Here is a 22,434-nt window from a genome sequence, read left to right as displayed (position 1 = left end):
ATTGCATCAATAAGTATTTGTTAAGAAATTCACAGCACATGCAAAGTCAGAAATAGAAATTTTTACATAATACTGAGATATACATGACTTCCTGATAGCCATGGCCAGAGGGTTATATCTGCTGTGTCACATGACAATCATCCAGTCAATAACGACTAAGGTGACCCCTGAAAATCCTGAGGATGATTACTGCTGTTGGTTGCTAATTAAAAATTACATATCTCCAATAACACTACAACTCAATGCACTTCAAGGATGATTTAAAACCCCTTTGAACGCTTGTAGGTCAGACCCAATACCACAAATTTAAAACTCATTATCTTAAACCTATACTGTCCATAAATACAACGTATCTTGATTTCATCAAGGCATCTGAAGAAATCTCTTGGAGTATTATTATGAACAAGATAGAGAAATCTGAATCAGGTGACATGGCAAAAGGGTTGGTTTGCACTGAGTCGAAAAACCAAACCTATGTAGTCACGTGAGGGCTGGTAACGAGGTTGAGCAGCTCTCTAACCACCTGCTGCAGGAATCTTGTTGAGGCCTGGTCCACAATTAACTAGTTAGCATATGAAAATGTAGAAGGCTTGTTCATCACGCTCATGGAGGACACGGAGCTGGAGGAATAACTAATCCACTAAACAGCAGAGGAAGGATTACTAGTCTGGATGATGGGCTGAAGCCAACAAGAAAGAAAGCAAAAAAGACAAATATCAAGTCCTGTTTCTAAATTGGGAAGACTTGAATTAACAGCCCTTCATGTAAAAATGGAGCTTAGGTGATTTCATATTTAGTAGCAGTCAAAAATGTGGGATGCCATCTAAAGAAGACCAATTTAATTTCAGAATTATAGAATCCAGATAAGGGAAAGCAATAGTCCCATAAAACTTGAACTGGTCTGCTAGTGGTAGCATGGTCAGTTCTGCATGTTAAGTTCTGAGGAATGTCACTGACAAAATGGAGTAGGTACAGAAAACTGGAAGAGGTAAAGGTCTAGAAGTTAGGTCACAGGAGAAACTGTTGAAGAACAAAGAGAGGACATGGGAGGAGAAATTCTCTCTCTCTCTCTCTCTCTCCCCCTCTCTGTCTCTCACACACACACACACACAAACAAACAACAAAAAAAATATGGAAGGAATGACAGTGCAAGCAGTGAACCCCGTAACTGGATAAGTGTGTGTGGTTGGAGTACCCTAAAGGTAACCCCCAATGAGTTACGCCCTTGTGTAGGCAGAGATCTGGGACTTTCTTCTAACCAACAGAATACAGCAAAGTAATGGGACGCCACGCCCATAATTAGGTCACATGGTACAGCACTCTCATAATTAGGTTACAATAAGCATGCACTAGAGAGACTCCCCTGCTGACTCTGAAGAAGCAAGCTGCTCTGATGGGAAATGCCCATGGAGAGGGCCACGTGGCATGGAACCGTGGATGGCAGGGAGCTGAGGACCTCAGTCCTACAACTGCGAGGAACTGAGTTCTGCCAATAGGCATGTTAAACTGGAAGACCAGACCTAACTCAGACAAGACCTAACTCTGGCCAAGACCCCGACTGCAGCTTTGTGAGACCACAGCAGAGGACACAACTAAGCCGTGCCTGGACTCCCTGACCCTCGGAAACTGTGAGATTATTTTAAACTGCAATATTTGTGGTAGTTTATTATGCAGCAGTAGAATAGTATTATAGTGTGCCATCAGAGGCTGGATAACCTGTAAGTTCAGTGATGTAGTATGAGGAATTCCTTGTACTAGGTAAAAGATTGGTCTAGAGTCTGGCTACTGGATTACGAATTAGGTCTTTCCAACTCCATGACAATATAGCAGAAATGGGGGAGAGGGGACTTTTGTATGGCACATGAATGACACTAATCTTCTCTACACTAAATTCATGATAAAGCACTTATACAGCAACATAAATCATTTTGCTTCAATTGACATTTGTAAATGTAAGCATTCATCCTGTTGGGATGCTTTGTTTTATTGGAATATTAGGTAACAATGAGCTTATTTTAATTGTAAACTTAAAGGATTTTAAATAAGCAGAATATTTTAAATAAACTTAAATACCACTCTAAGAAAAGTGACTTAGAGTGTTAAATTTAGTTCTTTGTTACGTTTCAACATTTGGCCTCCCCTGTAGCATCATCTCTTGTCATTCCTGGTCCCACCCTATCCCATACACATACACAGTGAACCACTTACACTTCCCCCAAAATGCTGCACCACTTCTGCCTCTCAGCCTCGCAAACCCTGACTCCAGCTTGGAAAGCCTTTCCCTATCCCCTTTCTGCCTGGCTAATTCCTAGTGCAAAGATGTTCAACTAGTATGTCATAAATCCCTCACAGGGACTCTCCCAGGCCTGGCTGGCTACACTGAGGACCATGCTTCTGCGGGGGCAGACATCTGCCGCATACACCACTGTGCTACCAAAAGTGAATGCCACTTTCTGCACATTAAACAGTAAAAAGTACACTGGGACATCAAGCCAGGTCCTCTAAAAGATTGTTTGTTTGCTACAATGGGCAGCAATTTCCACATAAGTATATATGAGTGAGTCAGACACATACCTTAGTATCACAAGTATAACGGGTGCAAGGGGCTGTATCCAGATGATTTAGAGGTAGCATGGGAGCATTGACTGCTACTACTGATGTGTTTATTTGCTATCCTGCTGAATCTTGGGCTGCACTGCTTAGAGTTGCTTTAGAGACTGTTTCCTATTTTTCAGAAGTTCTCTTCCCTAATCCCTAAGTCGTTTGATAAATTCGTCATGAGAGAATAATGAGTAAGGCATTACCAATGATACTTGTTTAAGTAATGACAGTAACAAGTGATGTCAAGCCAAATTCTAAAAAATCCAAATTCATCATGAGAAATTGCTTTCCATGAACAGGAGAATAGCCCATTCTATTGTCCACTATATGCAGTGAAAGCCCACAGAAGAGTATAAAAGTCATTTTATGATGAATAGTATACATCTTACACCAAAGCAGCAAAATTATTTTAGGTGATGGATAGTAACAAAATCAACACAATTGAAACACTGTGAGAAAAGTCAAGTGTGTGGGAAGGCTCAGGACACCTTGTACTGGTTCTCACGTCTTCTTCTAAGTGCTCCTAAATCATATTTTTAAATCCACTGCAAATTTTTGGTATAGTTGAACAGTACACTAACCAATTTAGAGTTTCTTAGATCCAATTTACCCTCATTTTTAAAAATAAAGACTTTTGTTTGTAGATTTTTATTTTCATTCTTCACATTTTCTTTTTCAAAATCAACCAACCATTCTGTCATGACTACAGCAAGTTCTCATGACCCTTGGATGCTGTTCATTAGATCACGAAGAGAAACTGACTTAAAAAAACCTACGTTCCCTTGACTCTTCTCCTTACATCAACTGAGCTTTCTGAATGTCTCTCCCCGCTCTCTTTCCATCTTATACTAGCTCACACCACAGTGTATCTCTCTCTCTCCCTCTCTCTCCCTCCCTCCCTCCCTCCCTCCCTCTCTCTCTCTCTCTCTCTCTCTCTCTCTCTTCTTCCCCTTCTTTGGAACGCAGCTGGGAAAAAAGGATGGAAAGGGGGGTGGGCAGAAACACACACTGCTTGTTTCCAGCTCATTCTGGCTTAGACTTGATGACATTATTTCATGTCACTTTTCACTATTACCTTTGGTTATGTGCTCCCTTGTCCTAGTTTTAAAATTTTTTATTTTTACTTTTAAATGTAGTCTTTATTTCATGAAACTCTACCTGTTTAAAGAGTCAAACAGTTCCACAAGTTCGTATAAAAAAGCAACAGCCCCTCAATCCCATCCTCATTTTCCACTCTGCCAAAACAACCACTTTGGGCTCTTTTAGAAAATCCCGCGTTGCTACTTCTAATTTTTCAGTTTTAGGCTTATCTTATCTTTAGGCGTATGATTCCCCATTACAGTCAATGAAAACTGGGTTCTCCTTCACATATTACGTACATGTGTCTCATTCATTCACACACACACCGCCCCCCATATTCACTCTCCCACGCACACACAGATTCACTCATGCCCACACCACATTCACACACAATCTGTCTTCTGCCTTCTTCCTCCGCCTCCCAATTTATCATATCATAATTCTTATTAAAACTATGATATCATCATCAATGTTTACATTTTCAAGAAGATGTGCACGCTACTCACAGCTTAACCATGTGGTTGGTCAATCATGATAACTTTTTCAGTACTACTTTTTTTTCTTCTGTGCAGTTAATAATTATCTTTTGTTGCTGTTGTTAACTTGGTTTTCTATATCTTTCAATAATTTACCTCCAAAATCTCACCCCGTTGTACAAATCTGGAATATAGGGAAACAGGCTAGGGAGGAGAAATCAAGCCAGCCTGGGAAGTAAAACGTGAGCTTGCCAAATATCTAGAACATACCTTTTAAAAACCTCAGCTAAAACGTAAGCATCCTTTGCAAGTAATGACAGCTGCATTAAATGTTTCTCCTTTTTCTTTCTTGGCAAGACTATTAATGACAGTATGTGAAGATTTCCTTTTATACTTTACGCTTTATCGCCTTTTTTAAAAAACTTTTTATTGGAGTATAGTTGATTTACAATGTTGTGTTAGTTTTATCGTCTTTTAAATATGCTTTCCTAAGTCTAGGGCACGGGTTAGGGTTAGGGTAGGCTTTAGGGTGAGGGTATTTATTAAACCTCTCCCACTCTCCAGTTATCACTTAGCACGTAAAGGAATATTATTTGGGGTCCAGCCATGCAGAAGACTTTAGACACTAGGATAAGACAAAGAACACACACATTATAAATAAATCACATTAGGATTTTGTTTTTAACCTGTACATTAAAACACTAGTGCTTCGGAAATCTAATGTGAGCTGCAGTGACTCTCAGCTCAATGGCTGCATCAGATTCCTCAGAAAGCTTTTCAGCATCACTGTCTCTCTCCCATCCCTCACTGATCACCACTGGCCAAACATGGGTTTGAATATGCAAATTAACTCTCCCTTAGCTACCTTAAGTATCTTTTAAAGCTGTCATTATTTCTATTTTATAAATGATTCACTCTTCTCAGTCAGATTCAACTCAGACAATAAATGTGGTAAAAGAAGCCATATAAAAGTGTTTAAGAAAATATAATAATTCATCTATATTTCATGAGCCAGCTTTTAGGAATTTCTAAAAATATGCACAGAAGTTTGGATGCAGCTTATTTCTCTATCTATAAAGTGTAAATTTATCTAGTAATTTTATGTCCCTGGGAGTGATGATCAAACTACCTAGAAAAAACATCATCAAGTCATCAGGAAGAACTAATTTATAAATGATTTATAAGTTAGTTACAAACCATTTATTCTGTTTATTAAAGCAAATCACTTAAGGACGATGGTGGTAATGGGGCGGGAAGGAAGGAAGGGGGTATATAATATTTCTCGAGCACTTATTATGCTCCAATTGTTCTGCTAAGAAGATTACACGCATCATCTCATTTAATCCTCTAACAATCTCACTATCCTCAGATTTCAGATGAGAAAATTGAGGCTTGGCATGGTCAAGTAACTTGCACAAGGCCACACAGTGAATAAGCAGGGAAGCTGAAATGTGAACACAGAGAATGAGCTATCAGGGCCTATGCTGTAACCATATTTATTCTAAAAATATTCTAATTACATATTTACTACTGCAGACCAGCTTTTCTTCCAGCTGATTTCACTTTGCTTTCTGTTTCCATGAAATCTATGGATTCACTCTTAGACATACATATGAAATGTAAGTTTTGCCTCACAGTAACAGGAGTTTATTATACCTTCATGAATAACAGTTCTTCAGGTAAAAATTTCCCAACAAACAATAAACACAACCAGTCATCAGGGGCCCTCTGAAGCACAAACTCCACCCTACACTCAACAACTAGTAAGTACTCAATACCTAGAAGGTGATCAAAACTAACTGTTGAATGAAAAGAAAAACCATGGGAGTAGAATTAAGCACACTAGGCATGAAGCCGATATACACCATCAACATCATAAATCCCTTTAATAATAAGCCCTGCTTTAAAGTAACACATAGCACAGGATGTAGAATCTGCTACATTCCACATGAACACACCTGACCTGACAGTAGACCCTCCATCCTGGACGGTACTGCCCGGCCATCAGCTCCAGCCTGGCCACTCTTCTCAGCCCTCCACAGAGCCTTCATTTCAAACCAAGTTCTAAACGAACAGCTTTAGCACAAAAGTTTTTCTTCCCGTGTCTCTCCACCTCTGTCACAAATGCAGGCTTACCTCAAATGCAATTCCTACCCTGACCTAATCCCCAGTGCTCTGAATTCTCCTACCTAAAGTCTGTCCTAGGTAAATGTATGTCATACGTGTGTGTGTGTAGAGCTCCGTGTGAATATACAGCCTCTCTCTAAAATTCCACCTTCAGCTTCTCAACTAGGATGCTTGCCCTGTTATGTACTCCCCAGAATGTGCTGATAGAAAAATACAAGGTGCATATTAATGTTTTGTTGAGTCAAATTGGATATTCCTCACACTTCTTTCAGGGGATACCAACAACACTGAAAAAAATATGTATATACAAAAAGGGCAAAGAGAGAGGAGCTAATTCAGTTTCTCTGCATCCTTTTAAATTAGGTTTACTTCATTTAATTCATGCATTTTTATTTAGGATATACCATAATCCGCACCCCCCCAAAAAAAGAGTAAATATTCTCACTTGATTTTATCCTAGCTGTGAGGGAAGGATCCTCTTTCTAGTGTATTACATCATGTGGAGAAAATACATTCAGATTTATGACTGTCTTCACCTCAAATAGTAAATACTAACTTCCACTTATGATATAAAATTTCAAATTAAGAATAAAGGCTTTTATGCATGACAATTAATTTTAATCCAAGAAATCATGGGAAAATTCAAGGATAGTAGTGAGTTTTTCTTTTTGCATACCAGAAGTGACTAGAAAGTATCAGGAGGAAGAACTCTTCAAAATTCCACATCCATTTTAAAACCTGTTTTTCCCCTTTAACATGGCTTGCACATAAAAGTAATCATTCACAGGTATGACATAAAGTCTGTGAATTATGAGACATTGCTGTCATTACTTTTGTGAATTACAACTTTTGGTCATACGGGTTTGATATCAATTATAAGGGCAATTCATGTAATATACAGATATATAATAGTGTGCCACAATCTAATGAAATTCATTCTTATCCATGAGGTATTATTACACAGCTCACAAAAGGCCAAATTTTAAGTTCATCCTGAAGGTTATTCACTCCCACGGAGGGCTTTTATTTTTTAAGAGCTACAACATTCTTATCCAACTAAATATTTCTTCTTTGTTCCTATTGAGTCTAAGTTTATCAAAAAATATATACACTATTAAATCCAAAAACCAAACCTTAAGACTTTTTTTTTTTTTTTTTTTTTTTGTGGTACGCGGGCCTCTCACTGTTGTGGCCTCTCCAGCTGCGGAGCACAGGCTCCGGACGCGCAGGCTCGCGGCATGTGGGATCTTCCCGGACCGGGGCACGAACCCGTGTCCCCTGCATCGACAGGCGGATTCTCAACCACTGCGCCACCAGGGAAGCCCACAAACCTTAAGACTTTATGATCTAATATTGTGTACATGTTAGTGTAACTATGTATGTGGTTTTATACAAACATAAAATAATCCTAATTTTATCTAGAAAATTTGTAAAATTATCTTCCTATACTAATTATCCATGTTTATTTTTTAAGAAAACAGCATGTCTTTTCTACACATTTTGAATATTTCCTTGTACTACGTTAAAAATTAAACTATATTAAAAATTAAAATAGAAGTTTCTATATCACACAAAGAGAAAATGACATGCCATAATGAATATATTTGTTTCTTTTTGTTCTTATATGATTTTTTAAATGATCTGGTTTTGATCATTACTTCCATTTAAGAGCACAAGCTCTAGAGGCAGATGGCCTGGATTCAAATCCTGACTGCCATTTCCTATCTGTGGCCTTTATGTGGAAAGTTACTCTATGCCTCATTTCCCTCTCTTGTAAAACAGGAGCAATAATGAGGACAATTACAGTGAGCTGTGAGGATTAAAAAGAGCCTAGCCTGATACTTATTAGGTACTAAGTAAATACTAATGAGCTGTTGTGATAGCTATTAAGTTCCTGATTTTTAAATATGTTATTTTAGAACAGTTTTCTAAGATGGTATCAATTACTGTTTACCCGACCAACCCCTTGCCTAAGTAGTATATGCAGTCAATACACACACATTAAAAAAAAAAGTGCTATTATTAGAAAATCTCATTATAAAAGGTTTGGTGCCAATCTAACAGCTATCTGAAGTAATGTATGCTATAGCACTTCTGATTCTTTATGATATTTAATTCATTTAAATGAATTAAATGACCAAGACTTTCTTGGTCAAAATACATTGATATTAAGCAGATTTCCATCTATAAGAGTCTAAAAATAGTTTTAAAGTGAAACTGAAGATTCTAATGGTATTTATTAGCCATGTTTTTGTCCTTGTTCTTGCCTCTTTTCCTTTTGTGCTTTTCTGCAGGCAAGTAACCCCAGGCCAAGCTTTTAAACATAAGCTTAAACACGATAAATCTGGGTATGTTAATTTGCAATTTTCAACGGACAATAAAAAGCAAGTTTTCGTAGTGCTAAATGACTGACTGCAGACACCTGGGGGAATGGCACAAAAACACTATGTGCACCATCACACAACAGGATCCCACACTCTCACTCTTTAGTGGCGTGTGGTTAAATGTCAGGCCTCCTGGAAAAACTCTGTATTTCTCTCCCTCCCGTGAGCATCTCCCCACTTCCCCATCTCTCCCCCACTCCCGTACAAGCCACCTTGCTTCTCCAGCGGTGGCGCCCCAAGCCCCAGAAGGATCTCTTGGATAATAGCTACTCTGGTACCTCTAGTTCCAGAAGAAACACAAGAGATTTTTGTTTTCATTGACAGAGCTGAGCCTAGAAATGAGGTGGCACAGCTCCCAGGGCAACGGGAGAGACACACCCAGAGGGAAAAGTGTGCCTCAAGAGACAACTCAGACCACTGTTTCTAAGCACATTGCCACTGTCTGGTCAGTGCAGGCCACAAAAAGGGAACTCTCTGAGAGTCCTAAGAGTCTGTGTCTCTGCTTATGCTCCTAAATCTTCTCCAAATCTCCTTTTCACAAAGTCAAGAGATAGTTTATCCAGAAATAAGCCTATATTCCTTCACTGACCTGTTACAAACACTTTTTGAGCCATTGAATACCCACTAAGGAGAAGTGGGGAGGTTAGGGAGATACATATATATATTACATAAGAATAGTAAATATATATAAATAAATATATAGTATATAAGGAATGCTCTTTGAAATGAGTGATCATATGGCTTCACTAATTCAATCATTCATTCAATAAACATCTACTGAGAGGATGCTATGGACCAGGGCACTGTTTTAGTGCTAGAAATATACAGAGGTAAAAGTCATATGCACACACGTGACTCATAGAGGATAAGTAAACGGTCACTTAACAGTGTTACAGAGCGCAACAGCAGAATTGCATACAACGAACTGGGAGATCTTACATAAGGGGGTCCAGGAGGGCTTCGGGAAGATAGTGACACTCACTTTGGGTTTGAAGAGAACTCTCAGAACTTCACCTCACATGTGAGAGAGTTGAGAGCATAGCAGCCAGATGGAGGGGCACAGGCAAAGTAAGGGTCATGAAACAGCAGGGTACTCTGGGGAAACTAAGTTCAGTATTGCTACAGCAGCCATTGAAGCTAGAGCCAAGGGTCAGGTATTTGAAGAGCCCTAGATATCTCCTAAGGTGTTTGGGTTTTGTGCTATAATTAATGGGAAACCATTAAACAGCAGTTAATGAGGGTGAAAGGTGATGAACTGGCTTCTGAAACTCTCAGAGTAATGAAAGACGTGAACTGGAAGGGGAGGGAATGGAGACAGGAAGATGTTTACCGGAGAATATAATAATCATCCAAAGTAGAAAATATTAAAGTCTGGATGTAGGTATTCTCTGTGGAAATGGAGAAGGGGAACATCATTGGGAGATGTTTAAGAGGTATAGTTTACAAGAACTGGTACCAACTAACAGTGGACACCGTTGGAAAGTAAGGAAGCCAGAATTATTCCTTGGTTTCCGGTTCGGGGTGTTAGGCAGTTGATGGTACCCTCAGTGATGCCTTTTACGAGATATAAATATAAAAGGAGATGAGTTTTAGAAATAAATATGAGCTCACTTTGGACTTGGAATTTAGGTATCTATGGGACATTTGGGCAGGAGGACATATTAATCTGACACTCAGAACACAAGCCTAGGCTGGAGATACAGATTTGATAGTCTTTAACATGGATGTGGTAGTTAAAACCAAAGAAAAGGGAAAGTCAATCACCCAGAGTGGAAAATATGCAAAGAGAAAATGAATGACAAAAAGCCATACTTTGGGCTGTATTTTAATATTCCTGTCAACTCTCAAATACCATATTTAGAAATATTCCACTTAACATCCTATCAACGTGTAACTAAAACTGAGTATTAAACACTAAACAGCAAAAAATATTTTAATTTACATTTTCTTCTCCCAGATTAAAAAAAATGTATACAAAGGTAAATTACTTGAAGACATATTTCAGAAAACTATGAAATTCACACTTATTTTTCTTAAAAAAGAAAACTGCATGGTAAGTAAACCACAGCACTAGGCATTTATAATTACCCAAAATCTTAATAACAGTAAACTCATATTTTGTAGTAGCTAACATTCTGAAGTCAATCATAAGAGTAGTGGTAACAGTTTAAAACAAATGATTTAAAATTCACATAGGGCTTTCCTGGTGGCTCAGTGATTGAGAGTCCGCCTGCCGATGCAGGGAATACGGGTTCGTGCCCCAGTCCGGGAAGATCCCACGTGCCGCGGAGCGGCTGGGCCCGTGAGCCATGGCCGCGAAGCCTGCGCGTCCGGAGCCTGTGCTCCGCAACGGGAGAGGCCACAACAGCGAGAGGCCCGCGTACCGCAAAAAATAATAATAATAATAAAATTCACATAGATCTGCACTGTTTTTAGACTGTCAGTTACAAATTAAAGAGTGAGAAAGGGAAATGGTGCAATGCAGAAAGTCTTATTCTAGTTTACGAAGTATAAGGCCTCTGTCTCTCTGCTAAGAAAGTGCTTCTGATTTCTGAATATATAATGCCCGAAATTTTGTTCCTTAGAGCTTATCTTTACTTTAACAGGATGAATTTCCTATCTTTCGGTCAAAACAAATATATAAACATTTTATGAACAGAGCCTCAGTAAATGGTAAAATTAATCCATCAATATTTAGTCTCAGACAAGACGTGCTTTTCAGCTCTAACTTAATACACTAGAGATGTTGACTCTGCTGTGTGAATCTATGTTAAGGTGTCGGTTTTATATTGGTGACTTCAAAAAGCTAGACAGAACAATACAAATTTCATTTTACCTGTATGTAATAACTGTTTAGTAATGAACACTAACTGTATTTACACTCTTAACATCATAGCAGTCCTAAATAATTTAAAGAACAAATTTTAAAAGAACATTTAAAGAACAAATACGTGCTGATTTTCCCCCTTAAGGGAGATAATCTCTTGCTCTAAATTTAGAATAACAAGTTTGCCTTCTAGACAATAAGATAGCCGGCAAATATCAGGCTTATGCTCGCTATTGTAAGCAATAAAGGTGGATGGTGACATCATCTCCCCTTTCAAAAGAAAGTGAAAAGATGCCAAACTTCAATGAGTTGGAGACTGTGAGGCAGTGCGGGGTGGTGCTCAAGCCCACACATCAGCTCTGGAGTCAGGCAGGACTCATTTTCAGTCCCATGAACGTGACCTCCCCTGAGCTTGTTTCCTCATCTCTGTATCTGGACAAATATACTAGAACACACTTCAAAGAGACATTGTTAGTGTCAAGAATAAAGTGGTTGGTACAAAGTAAGTTAACAACTGATACTGCTTTCAAGTTCTCTTACCTTTCTCTATTTTTTCTTTTTCTATAGCATTTCTCATCTTTTTTATAAATTAAATTTAAATGCTACAAAAAATACAACAAATATAGGGTCAACACACCCATCCAAATCCATGTATCACCGTTGCATTTGTTGTGAGCAGTCCACTGTGCTGCTGATCTAGTATCAAGTTGTCTCTTTTTGACAATGTCAGTGGCTCCTGACTCTTTATCGCTGTTATATGGTCAGTTTGTGTCCTTGACGTATTGAACAAGGGGTAGGACACTGTAGTATGACCCACAGGAGAATACAGTGACTTTCTTAAAGGGGTCCATTCAGGTTTGTGAGTGAAACCCTTCCAAAATTCTTTTTAACCTGACATTAAGGGAGGATGTTTTAAAATGCAACATTTAGGGGACGTACAGCTTCATCCTCACACAGAATGCCATCCTTTACCTCAGTGAAAACTGCATAAAGATAATTAACAAACTCATCTAAAAGGTCTACCTTAAAAAAACAGATTATGATTTATCTAAAATTTTTTCTATGTCTATCAGTTTTTAGTGAGATTTACTACATTAACATAATTATCACCTCTTTATATTGTAATGAAAATAACATGTTATTTACCAATACTGACTATATATCTACATAAACATTTAAATTGCAATACCAAAAATAAAAGTACACATACAAAAGCAAATGCACAGGTATAGAATAATATTCTTGTGACTCTAAAATGATAAATAATCTAGAAACAATCTTAACGCCGTTCTTTCTACTTTCAAGAAAACACTACCATTGTTGTTAAAATAGATTTTAAATATACAGAGTATTGCAAAACCTGAAACAATTCCCTTGGAGGGGGGAGTATATTTCCCATGCATACTATACAATATTTTTAAAAATTAGGAATAGGTTTTAATATTTTTCCTACATAAAACAGTATTAATCTATGAAAGTGGCTAATATGGCTTTGATATGTAATTTAAGACATTTGGCTAAAGGAAAGAATCTGATAAACCTTGGGCTGGAATGCTAAGTACAACCCAGGGTGTGTGTTGACCAAGGCACACTGGCATTACTTTGTAGAGCCGATCAATAGATACTAGCTTTCAAAAGAGAGATTTAGAAAGAAGCTGCAGCATATTTTTTAAATGACAGGGTGAAGGTTTAAATTGTCTCAATCAAGACTCAATTTTTTCTTGCCAGTTTTTCCAGCTGTTCTCTTCCAGTTAAGACTCTTCATTTCAAATAAATTTAATTAGTTCCAATTGATCATCGCCAACACTTACACAGCTTTATCCATGCTTCTTTACTTTTATACGGCAAACACTAACAAAGACTGCCAAGCTCAGATCCAAGCGTCGTTAAGACAATATTCACACCTCATTTGCTCTTACTCAAAAGAAAAATTTCAAATATGAAATTCAGCCTATAGCAAAAGCACTAAATTATACTTCATATTTTAATTGTTATCTTGGTCAGGTGTTGAATTCAGTTAATTGAAGAGTTAAGCCCCAGATTACTACAAAAATAAAAGTAATACAAGTATGTATATTAGCCTAGCTACAGCATTCAAATAAGAATTCATTCAAAATACAAACAAATATCTGTCATGATATAATTTTTCTTTGTTTTGAGGTGATATTATTAGAGGAATTCCTTTTAAACAGCCAGGAGAAAAATCAGATTTTTCAAAGTGAATGGCTAAATTGGCCAGTTTTCCCTTTTGTAGTACCTCTTGTGCTCTACAATGCTGGTTATCCCAAAATAAGATTATTTTGCTTGAAACAGGTTTCTCTCAATGTACCTACCATATTTTTCATAATGCAATTTATATAGGATTCTAGTCAATAAAAAGAAATATGGTTTTCTTCTAAACCCTCACAAAAATCTATACCACATCTTAATCAAGTCACACAATCTAAAGGTAACCTGAACGATCTACAGGCTGCAGCATGCTAGTTGCTCTGACAACATGTTAAGGAAGCCTTTTTCGTTATTTAAATTCTTTAGATATTGAGCATTCTTGCTTCTAGTACTCATGGCATGAAATGAGTAAATCAACTGATAAAGGCCATACATCACATACATTTAATTGAACTCTTACAGATTAAACTATAGTTTATGTAGCATTAACTGACTCGCCAAACTAGATTTTTCATTTTTTCTTGATTTTTTTAACAATAAAGTAAGCACACAGTCATGTGCTATAATGCTGTCTCGTGACTTTGGCAGAGCATAATTCAAAATTTCAATGTACTGATTTAATAATACTTACTCGAGAGCTCAAAAATTCAGCTTTTATTCTGGAATGCAAATTGAGCTATTCTACTACTGCAAAGGCAACTTCTTTCTATTATTTAAACCACGACGTTTTATAGACAAGAAAACCTTTAAAATTTAGAGGGAATAACAAAACAGATCTACAGCATTATTTTTAAAAAAGCAGTGAAAACTGAATAAAGCAAGAAATAGTTTTTAAAAATCTGCAAATGAAATAATTTCCTCTAGTAGCTGCTGAAACAAGTTCCATAATTGCAAAGTACAAGTGACTTTTCAGCAAAGTTGGAAGTTTGCAAAATAATTTATATTTAAGGTGGATGATTTTTTTTAATCAATGAACTGATACAGTAAAAAGTAAGAGCAACCACCATCATCTCATCTTTGCTGAAAACCAGATGCTCTTCAATGTAGCCAACTGCTGATTTGCAGGAGTGGCACAAGTCTATAGGCTTTTAAATATAGGCTTTGTAAATTTTCAAGGGAGATCATAAGGCTCCCTCGATTTCTTCCCAGTGAAAGAAATTTAAGGGCAGTCAAGTGGTAACAGTAAAGAACCTGCTACACAGAGCTTTAAAAGGAAAAAGGGAGAGAAAAAAAAATACAACTTCCCTTTGGTTTTTCTCTCTTTTTTGCCTCCCTTTAATTATTGTTAAAAATTTTACTGATATTTACTGGGCATGCTTCCTTTCAAATTATTGATTACTATTAAGTTAATGCTTCTTGCTTCACAAGAGTTGTAGATTTATACGGTCAGATTTTACATTTTAACTATCCACACCAAAAATAAGAGTTTATCATTCTTAATACCAATAAAAATATTTATACTAGGCTGTTTTTATCCTCTGTGCATTGAAAGAAATTGAGCTGAATGCATTTGGAGATGCAGTAATTGAAAATGCTTTAAGCCTATAAAAAGATAGGCTGAACATATGCAGTGTATGGCTTTCATAAATTTTACCTTATGCCTGATCATGGGATAAATAATACAGATAAGAAGGTTCAATACCCAAACAATGTAAGTAATTTGAAAAAGCAGCATTCATTTCTATAGTATAGGTACAAAGAGTATCTGTAAGTTTCCTCATGTAGCCTGTGTTGCATAAATTGCTATTACAACTTCGATATTTTCAGTTCACCCTACTATAATTGCAAAACTTTTCATAACACAATAAGTGTATTCCTCTACATGTTCCAAGGCTTTAGTAATGATCCTAGCCTCTGAATTAGAAGGTTCCCAGAAAATCAAATGCACAGCTAGCAGGTTCATTGTTATAGCAACAATGAGCAAACCTGGACCGAATAATCAGTCTGCTTCTTTCTATTTCAATATCAAAAAGGGCACTAAAGGGTATCAAAAACTAAACACTCCATCAGTGCAAGTTTCCATCCTTTCCATCAACATATTTAATCCCACTGTAAACGACCTAAAAGCATCGTCCAATACTGGACGCTAAAGATATGCTTACCAGTGGTGATGTCATCATCCACAAGGTCGTGCTCTTCCTCTTGGACTTTGGCTTCTGGCCCTGAGGCATCAGGAGCAGTGGTAACAGTTTGCATGGCTTCTGCTGAGACCCCAGCTAAAACAAATGGGAAGCACAAGGGTTAGTTTTTAAAAACTAAAAGAAAGGTGGGGCTTCCCTGGTGGCGCAGTGGTTGAGAATCCTCCTGCCAATGCAGGGGACATGGGTTCGAGCCCTGGTCCGGGAAGATCCCACATGCCGCGGAGCAACGAAGCCCATGCACCACAACTACTGAGCCTGCGCTCTAGAGCCGGCGAGCCACAACTGCTGAAGCCCATGCGCCTGGAGCCCGTGCTCCGCAACAGAAGCCACAGCAATGAGAAGCCCCGTGCACCGCAGAGAAGAGTAGCCCCTGCTCACCGCAACTAGAGAAAGCCCCCTCGCAGCAACGAAGACCCCACGCAGCCAAAAATAAATAAATAAAATAATTTATAAAAAAAAAAAAAGAAAGGTGGACCAAAACTCTTAAAGCATTTTAATTTACTTACTGGATGCAAATGCAATATGTTAAAAAAAACATACAATATATTCACCAAAATTAGGGAGAGACAGAAATTAATGAACAAAATATTCATGTGTGCTCTATTGCTTTATATATACATATATATATATTGCTGTATATATATATATAAATGTACATGGATGCAAACTATATTGACTTTTAACTAAGATCTGGGAACAGAAAAATGATGAAGTAAATTACAATTTTACTTGATTCCTTTCAATGTTTTTGCTACAGTTACTTTAGCAAATTTAGACATAATTATGCTAAAAAGAGGGAGGAAAAAAACCTAGAAAGTGAAGGACTATTTTAAAAGTTTACTTCTCTTTAATATTAGTTTGCTTATAATTTGGGGGTTGGGAAAAAGGATGGTGACAAAAGAGGGATTTGTGTTCTGATTCTGTGTAAAAGACCTGAAATGCATTGCCCCAAGAGCATAATATCTCTCTGTCTCTGAAGGAATTAGATATGAGGTCAGATAATTATGGAACTGAAAGAACCTAACTGAAAGCAGACAGGTGAACTAGATCAGGGCACCAAAAACTTCCATTCTGTAAACCACCTGAGAATTTGAAAGTTCAATACAAAGGTCTTTTCCTTACTTACCTATTTTCCCATCCTTGCTGATACACAGGTTCCACGTCCCCCTACCCCGCCCCCCATCTGAAAGTAGAGCACTGCTGTGAAACCTCTGGTAAGCCAGAATGACAGAAAGCAAAGAAGCAATCACCTTAGGACACATCTTCCTAACAAATGCACAGAATTCAAGACAAAGCACAGACGCTCACACACACAATTCAAACCAATGGCAGCTTGATGCTGAGATGCTGAGCGTAGTTCCCAGGGAAGGAGCTTGGTGGTGCCGCTCTAAGCCGCTCTTGGTATGCCTGGCTCTTTAACAGCTCACTGCTAAACAAACGCTGAGTGCTATTATTGCCTTTTGTCTTTTCTCATAAAAGCGAAAATCCTCTTTAGCTATCTTTCAATCAGCAAAAACAGGTACTAACGACAATCTTTCATAAAAGTGAAGGGTTGTAAAGCAAACTTTCAAAAAGAGAAGAATGCCTATATTTTGTTGTCAATTTGCATCTAATTTGGCAATGGATAGGAGGGGGTGTCCAATATTTTACACATGGTTACCAAGAGGTATTGCTCAATCATGGTGTATAAAAATCTCACCTACTGGAAGTTACTTCAGGAGTTAACCTTTTAATCAAATCTTCTTAATAAGTACTTCAATAACTGCACATATAAAATCCAACACAATATTTTTAAAACCAGAAGCTACAAATATTCCAGGATTTCTTTTCTTCCAAGATGCATTAACTGAATTTCTATATGAAATTCAACCTTGTTGCCTCAGGTTTACGAAGGGAACCAAGAGGAAGAATCTTAGTCATTAACCACCATGAATGATCCAGAAGTAGACCTACCAGTAGGCAGTTCCAAGGCCTAGCAATTTAAATTTGGGGAGGAGAACGTCATTTTAGTGCAACCACTTTATTCAGGATTGCTCCAACAAAAGAATGAACAGTGCTAAATGAATGGTCCCCAATAACAAAAAATGACAAAGGCCATCCCTTTACAGCATCATTTTTGTTGTTAGGTTTTCAAGATAAAATTTTAAAATAAAGAAAGGGAATTACTAGAAAAATAATATTATGTTAATTATTTGATTAAAGATGGTTATCAATAAAATAATCACAAAGAAGAGATAAGAAGGTAAACGCCACAGTTCTACAGACTTACTGCTTAGGCACAAAATCAAAGATCATTGTTTCAGATTATTAAACCAAAATATAAATCTCTAAAATCTTTCAGTCTCATTCCATGCTTAACACTCGATAATTCTGAAAATGATCAGAGAAACAGGGAAATGATATTAAGGAGCAGTTTAGATGGCAACAATCATTTATTATTAGTATTTTCCTTTCCTGTAAAATTAAGGGATTCCATGAAAATAAAGCTAGTATTTATGTGTAACAAGTTTATAAATCCATTTAAATTTACCTCATTTAATCAGAGAGGTCAAGTACTTGCTCAGCATAACACAGCTACTAAATTCAAGAACCAGTATTGATGTGTAGCTCTTCCGATTTCAACCCCAATATCCTTTTACCAGTAAGTCCTTCCAGGGACTGAGTTGCTCAGGGCAGCATAGGAGGCATGACAGAATATCACAGTACAAGCATGAGAAGTCATGGAATCACATGATATTGAGTATAATTACTGTGAAGTCCTCCATGGTGTTCTTGGGCTATACTAGACAACTGTTCAACTGAGGGCATTCAGTATTTTGGAACAGAGCTTAAGAAGCAAACGTGTATATCTCAAAGTAACCAAGGTTGAAAGACCAAGAAGTATCTATGCTGAAACTGGTTCTTTGATCGATGCTTTCCAAAACAAAGTAAGCGTTATAAAATCCTGTATCTCTTGGCAGAAAAAAAGAAAATAGAGTTGACCCTTGAATAATGCAGGGGTTAGGGGCACCAAACCTCTGTGTAGTCAAAATTCTGGGTGTAACTTATAGCTGGCCCTCCGTATCCATGGATACAACCAACCACAGATCGCTTACTGTTTATTACTGAAAAAAATCCACATATAAGTGAACCCACTTAGTTCAAACCCATGTTGTTCAAGGGACAACTGTACAAACAAACAAAAAAATAAAACTACAAATCAATATCTCTCATGAATAGAGTCTCAAAAATCCTTGACAAAATATAAGTATTACATTGATTTTTGAATCAGTGTAATACGATCCTTACATTAATTCAAAAAAATCAATCAATGTAATCCAAAATATTAAGAGGCTAAAGAAGAAAAAAATCATATGAGCATGTCAATAACTTGATAAAATTTGACATCAATTCATGATTTTAAAAAACTCTCAGAAAAATACAAATAGAAGAGAGAGAGGAACTTGTTCAAGTTAATAAGAGCACCTACTAAAAATCTGCAACTAACATTATACTTAACAGTGAAAGGCTGAATGCTTTCCTCCCGTGATCAAGAATGAAGCAAAGATGTCCACAATGCCACTCTTATTTAACATATATACAATGGAATATTACTCAGCCATAAAAAGAAACAAAATTGAGTTATTTGTAGTGAGGTGGATTGACCTAGAGTCTGTCATACAGAATGAAGTCAATCAGAAACAGAAAAACATATACCATATGCTAACACATATATATGGAATCTAAAAAAAAAATCGTTCTGATGAACCTAGGGGCAGGACAGGAAAAAAGACGCAGATGTAGAGAATGGACTTGAGGACACAGGGAGTGGGGGAGAGTAAGCTGGGACAAATGAGAGAATGAGCTGACACAGGGAGTGGGGGAGAGTAAGCTGGGACAAAGTGAGAGAGTAGCACTGACATATATACACTACCAAATGTAAAATAGATAGCTAGTGGGAAGCAGCTGCATAGCACAGGGAGATCAGTTCAGTGCTCTGTGACCACCTAGAGGGGTGGGATAGGGAGGGTGGCAGGGAGGCGCAAGAGGGAGGGGATATGGGGATATATGTATACATATAGCACTTCATTATACAGCAGAAACTAACACAACATTGTAAAGCAATTATACTCCAATAAAGATGTAAAAAACAAAAACAAAAACAAAAAACCACAGCATTGGAAATTTCTAGCCAATGCAATAAAGCAAGAAAAGAAAACACATACAGTTTGGAATGGATGAGGTAATCCTACTCAATGAAAAAATAACTGTCTATGTGGAAAATCTAAAGGAATCTACAAAAAATAAGCAAACTAATAAGTGAGTACAGCAAGGCTGCAAAATATAAGAAAAAATTCTTAATTATAATTGTATATGCTAACAATGAATACATGGACACCTAAACTTAAAAGAAAAATACTAGTAACACTGGTTCAAAAAAGACTGAAATACTTAGATGTAAATACAAAAAAAAAAAATAGATGAAACCTACAAAACACTGACGAAACATCAAAGATATAAATAAATGAAATGGAGAGACATACCATGTTCATAGGTTGAAAGATTCTACATAGTAATGATGTCAATTTTCTGTATACAGGTTTAATGTAATTCCTATCAAAATCCCAGCACGATTTTTTGTACATATAGCAAAATATTTCTAAAATTATATACAAAGACAAAGGAACTAGAATAGCTAAAAGAATCTTTGAAAAAAAAATAAGGTAGGAAAAATTAGCCTGCCCCATTCAAGACTTATCATTTAAAGTTATGAAAATTATTTGGTTTTAGGTTAAGGGAACAGAATAGAAAACCAGAAAAAGACAAACACAAATATGTCCAATGTTATTTGACAGAGGTGCAAAAAAGCCAATCAATGGAGGAAAGATAGCCTTTTCAACAAATGGGCTGCTACAACTGGATATCCACACACAAAAAGTATGAACTTTGAACTAAGGCTCACACCTTATTTAAAAATCAACTCAAAATGAATCATGGATTTAAATGTAGAACATAAACCATAAAAAAAAAAAATGTAGGAGAAAATCTTTGGTACCTGAGGCCAGACGTGACACCAAAAGCACAATCCATAAAAGAAAATACTGGTAAAGTGGACTTCACTAAAATTAAGAACTTTTGCTCTACAAATGACCCTATTATGAAGTTAAAAAGACAAGCCACAGACTTAAGAGAAAAGATTCACAAATCACATACCCAACAAGGGACTACTACCTAGACTATATAAAGCACTCTCAGCACTCTACAGTAAACAGTCTGGTGGTTCCTCAAAAGGTTAAGCATAGAGTTATCCTGTGACCCAGCAATTCCACTGCCAGGGAATGAAAACATATGTCCACACAAAGACTTGTACAGGAACGTTCACAGCAGCATTTCCCATAAAAGCCAGAGTGTATAAACAATCTGAATGTCCAAAGACTGATGAATAAATGTATAAATATATCACAATCTACTGATGAATAGATAATTGTGATAAAGTCATACAATGGGATATTAATCAGCAATACAAGGAAATGAAGCACTAAGTAAAAGAAACCAGCCACAAAAGAGCACATGTTGCATGACTCCATCTAGTTATATTAATGAGCCTATAGTTTCTTTTTGGTGTGATAAAAATGTTCTGAAATTGATGGTGGTGATAGCTGCACAACTCAGAATATGCTAAAAGCCACTGGATTGGACAGTTTTAAGTGTGAATTTAATGGCATATGAATTATATCTCAAAGAAGCTGTTTTTTAAAAAGTTTGCTTTTCTACCATTCCAGATCAACCAAGAAATCCATATCACTTCTGTGTACTCTTTTGGTATCATTTCTGCCGTGTAGCTGAAGAAAACAGGGAGACAAGGGCCACATAGAACACTTATGCAGTAAGAAAACAAATTCACCCTGAATGTTTTTCTTGCATCAGGAAGGAGTAATGTTCCCTTTTTAATTTAAAAAATTAAACTATATTCTTGATGTTGACCATATTTGTAACTCATTCTGTTAGTTCTTATAGTCAAATTTTCTGGGTTATTTTGTTACAAATCAATACAAAAAGATTGATTTGGTTACTTCAAAATTCTATATATTTCCATTTTTAAGGATCAGCTAAAATATCTTAACTTGAAGTCTAACTGGGCATTGTCATGATAACAAAATACCTAAGATTCCAACCTTTGTTGGAAGATATAAAGGTAAGAGATACTGAGAATGGAAAGGCCAAATTACTACAATCAAGTACAAATGGCACAGATCATTTAAAGCTAATTTTAATAAGTTTGTTTTAAGGAAATGATAGAAGATTTCCTTTTGAACTTTTGGACCATAAAGTTATGGTAAAAGATGAGCAAAACCCATTATTTAACCCTTCTAAGCATGGTAATCATTACCTGCCAAAAAAAAAAAACAGTTTTTAAAATTCCCAGCCATAACCTCCATATTTCTAATCTCCACAGTATTTAGTTACATGCCACATTACTATCTTATGATAATAGGCAGACATAATAGACAGCAGACATTCTGCATAAGGCAAAACTACAGGATACAAATCAAATCAGTGATTGCCAGAGGCTAGGGGTGTGATAGGAAGACTGACTACAAAATGGTCTAAGCAAATATTTTAGAATAATGAAAATAATCTATATTTTA

The 22,434-nt window shown here is 36.8% G+C and overlaps 1 protein-coding gene across 8 annotated transcripts in view; it reads right to left on the bottom strand.

Annotated features, from left to right (window-relative positions):
* Positions 1-22,434, bottom strand: part of WDR7 (WD repeat domain 7) — a 375,792-nt gene that overhangs the window by 203,015 nt on the left and 150,343 nt on the right. For all 8 annotated transcript variants that reach the window (XM_028480810.2, XM_028480811.2, XM_028480813.2 and 5 more), the window contains one exon: positions 15,767-15,880. In XM_028480810.2, the coding sequence (XP_028336611.1) occupies positions 15,767-15,880 (114 nt within the window). The remainder of the gene's footprint in view (positions 1-15,766; positions 15,881-22,434) is intronic.

The sequence above is a fragment of the Physeter macrocephalus genome, chromosome 19 (genome assembly GCF_002837175.3).
Source record: "Physeter macrocephalus isolate SW-GA chromosome 19, ASM283717v5, whole genome shotgun sequence".
Lineage (NCBI taxonomy): Eukaryota > Metazoa > Chordata > Mammalia > Artiodactyla > Physeteridae > Physeter > Physeter macrocephalus.
This window is presented reverse-complemented; position numbering and strand designations above follow the sequence as displayed.